General features: G+C 39.7%; 1 protein-coding gene across 1 annotated transcript; it reads left to right on the plus strand.

The window, feature by feature from the left end:
• The first annotated feature begins 1,612 nt into the window (after positions 1-1,612).
• Positions 1,613-2,221, plus strand: LOC148132444 (interferon tau-3-like). The gene has a single exon (XM_087954221.1). It carries the CDS (start codon positions 1,613-1,615, stop codon positions 2,219-2,221), a length of 609 nt encoding a protein of 202 aa, XP_087810347.1.
• Positions 2,222-2,711: the final 490 nt, after the last annotated feature.

Raw genomic sequence — 2,711 nt, forward strand, 5'->3', positions numbered from 1 at the left:
GCCAGGAAGGATCATAATTCCCCCCATTCAGTGGCATCCTAACTTTGAACAGCTTCCTCTGAATCTGGAGCACATGGATTGTCATCTCTGGATGTTGCTCCACTCCCATTAACTGAGTTGGTCTCCTGCTTGGGCAGCCATTGGCCTACAAGACCAGCAAGGTCCCTTCCAATTCTGTTTTTATCTAGTCTCTTATACAGTTTATTTTGAAATCATCGCCACCACCGCACAAAATCGGGAGACCAAGGAAAAATCTTCCTGAAGGAATAAGGAGAAATCCCATAAGAAAGCACCCTGGTCTCTTTATTTTCCTTTAAACCGCTTATGCCATCTGCCAGCACTGCTTATTAAGATGGGGAAAGCTTGTCTCCATTCATAAAATATAATCGGTTTCCTTAACCGATTAAGATGGAGGTATCCTAATATATCTGATCACTTCCGAAAGCCAGGGAGATAATAAACTCAAGGTGCTGAAGATTGCTCAAGGTGCTAAGATCACTGGCAGACTGCGATAGACTACAGAAAGCAAACCTTTCACCACTAATTGACAATCGCGGAGGTATGTTGTCTCACGCGACCTTAGATAAACAGAAGAAAGTAATAATTCGAAGCTCTAGTAGATGGCGGTAGAAAGAGCACAGACAAGCAGCAAACTATCGCTGCAGCCAATCCACATTGAAAAGGCATGGGAATTCAACACCTATGCCCATGACCATAAAAGAGAAAAACCAGAGGCTTAACCAGGAAGATCTTTCCTGACAAAGGAGATAACAAGCAAAATATTTCCTCTCAATTCCTCTGGTCATAAATTGAACATCACGCTCACATTTGCTTCACAGAGACCTCCCATTCTTATAAAACTCTCGTCAGTCAGTTGCCAGATGCCCCCCAAACCACTCTATATTTTTCTTTTGGAAATAAAAAGGGAGACCTCAGTTCCAGCAGCTCTCCTTGTGTTCTGATTGCTTGGTCTCTTTTTCTGACTCAGAAGAAAAAGGACAGAAAGACATGCTCCCAACAGTCTCATCACGACTTATGGCCATAGGCTGCATTACGGTCGTAAGTTGAGGACTTTCTCTATTGTTATTCAAAACTCTTTATACCCTTTTTGGAATACTATCTATATGTGATCTGCTTCGTACAATCACATGAGTGAAAACTCCTACAAGATTGATCTCTGGGGGAATTCTAGGCTATCAGAAATTATTTAACAAAAAACAAGTAAATACGGAAGCCATAATATCTATTACAACACACACAAAAACCCTACTTTATATTCATCTTTAAAATAATTAGGAACGTTGAAAGTAAGTTGCATCAGATTCTTCATTTTCAGTTAACAATTTTGATTTAATTTAATTTTGGGGGGGAAATGTACACATTCAACATTCCGCTTTCCAAATATGATCCCCTTTCAGAATGGTTTGGGGGTATACACAAGCAAGATGAAAAGTGAAAATCAGAACACAAAGAATCAGTAGGGAAACAGAAAAAAGAAATTACAATAGGGTATAAATGCAAAGATGCAGCAGACTCAGGAGCATCTTTCAGAAGAACCAATCTTCCAGATTCCACTATTTAAAAAAAGAGGCCATATTCCTTCATCTCCATTATGAAGACACTATGTTGGTTTCTACAAACCTGTCTAGTGATGTTCTTCACCAACGTCTCATCTCAGCACTGCGATCAACTTCACAGCAGACTACAAGGAGACAACAAAGGAAACTTGGAGCTCTTGGGAAGTCATATGAGAGCCACCATTCCCTTAGAATGTATTGGAGATATTGTGGACTTCTCACCTCTCCTTGAAGACAATGTAGTGAGCATGAATGAAGCATCCCATGAAGAGGATGCCAAAATAGCAATACAAGAAATACTCCAACAGACAGACCTCGTCTTCAAGCAAGTTCATGCCGAGTTGTTTTGGGATGAGACTTCTCTAAGAAAATTCCATGCTGGATTGGATCAGCAGATCAAGAGACTGGAAACATGCCAAAATGCAGAGTTAGGAGCTCGCACCCTATCGAGTCCAAGAGCTCAGAAACTGCAGCTCACCAGATTAAGAGTGAAGAGGTATTTCCAAGGGCTGAATGATTTCCTGAAAGATAAGCAATACAGCTCCTGCGCCTGGGAGATTGTCCAGATCCAACTCAGAGAATGTTTCCTATTGATTCATCAACTGATCCAAAGGATTCCAACTCAAGGTATCAAGTACTTCTGAAATATTATTTTGCATTAGAATAGAACGTTTATTCATTTGAATTAAAATCCTTAATCGTTGAAACAATTGTTAACATGAATAGGGATTTCTAATTCTTTTTCCTTTTCCTTCTAGCTTGACATGCTCTCTATGATGCAATCCGAGAAGCAGCAACAATCAGCTTTCACTCCGTGCCTTTCACGTATTCCTAGAAAGCCTCTGAAGTTTCCTGTTTCCACTTTCTCTTTGACTGCATTGCTTCACAAAGTTACCAACTGAAAAGCAAAATAAAACAATGGAGCCTTATTCAAAAAAAAAGCAAGGACCAAAATCCACAGAAAAAGTCCTCCCAAAACAAACTCAAAGGTTTCCTGCCAAATTTGTCGAGTTTCCCTGAATTGCTTCCACAGATTCCAATGGGAACTTGATCAAAGGATTCTGCGTGAAAAGATTAAATTGTGTTCTTTTATTCATTCCTTTAAAATCAATGCATGTTTGTATGGTATTATAT

The sequence above is a fragment of the Notechis scutatus genome, chromosome 2, assembly GCF_049901735.1.
Source record: "Notechis scutatus isolate UNSWTSFEM ecotype Mainland chromosome 2, rNotScu1.2, whole genome shotgun sequence".
Lineage (NCBI taxonomy): Eukaryota > Metazoa > Chordata > Lepidosauria > Squamata > Elapidae > Notechis > Notechis scutatus.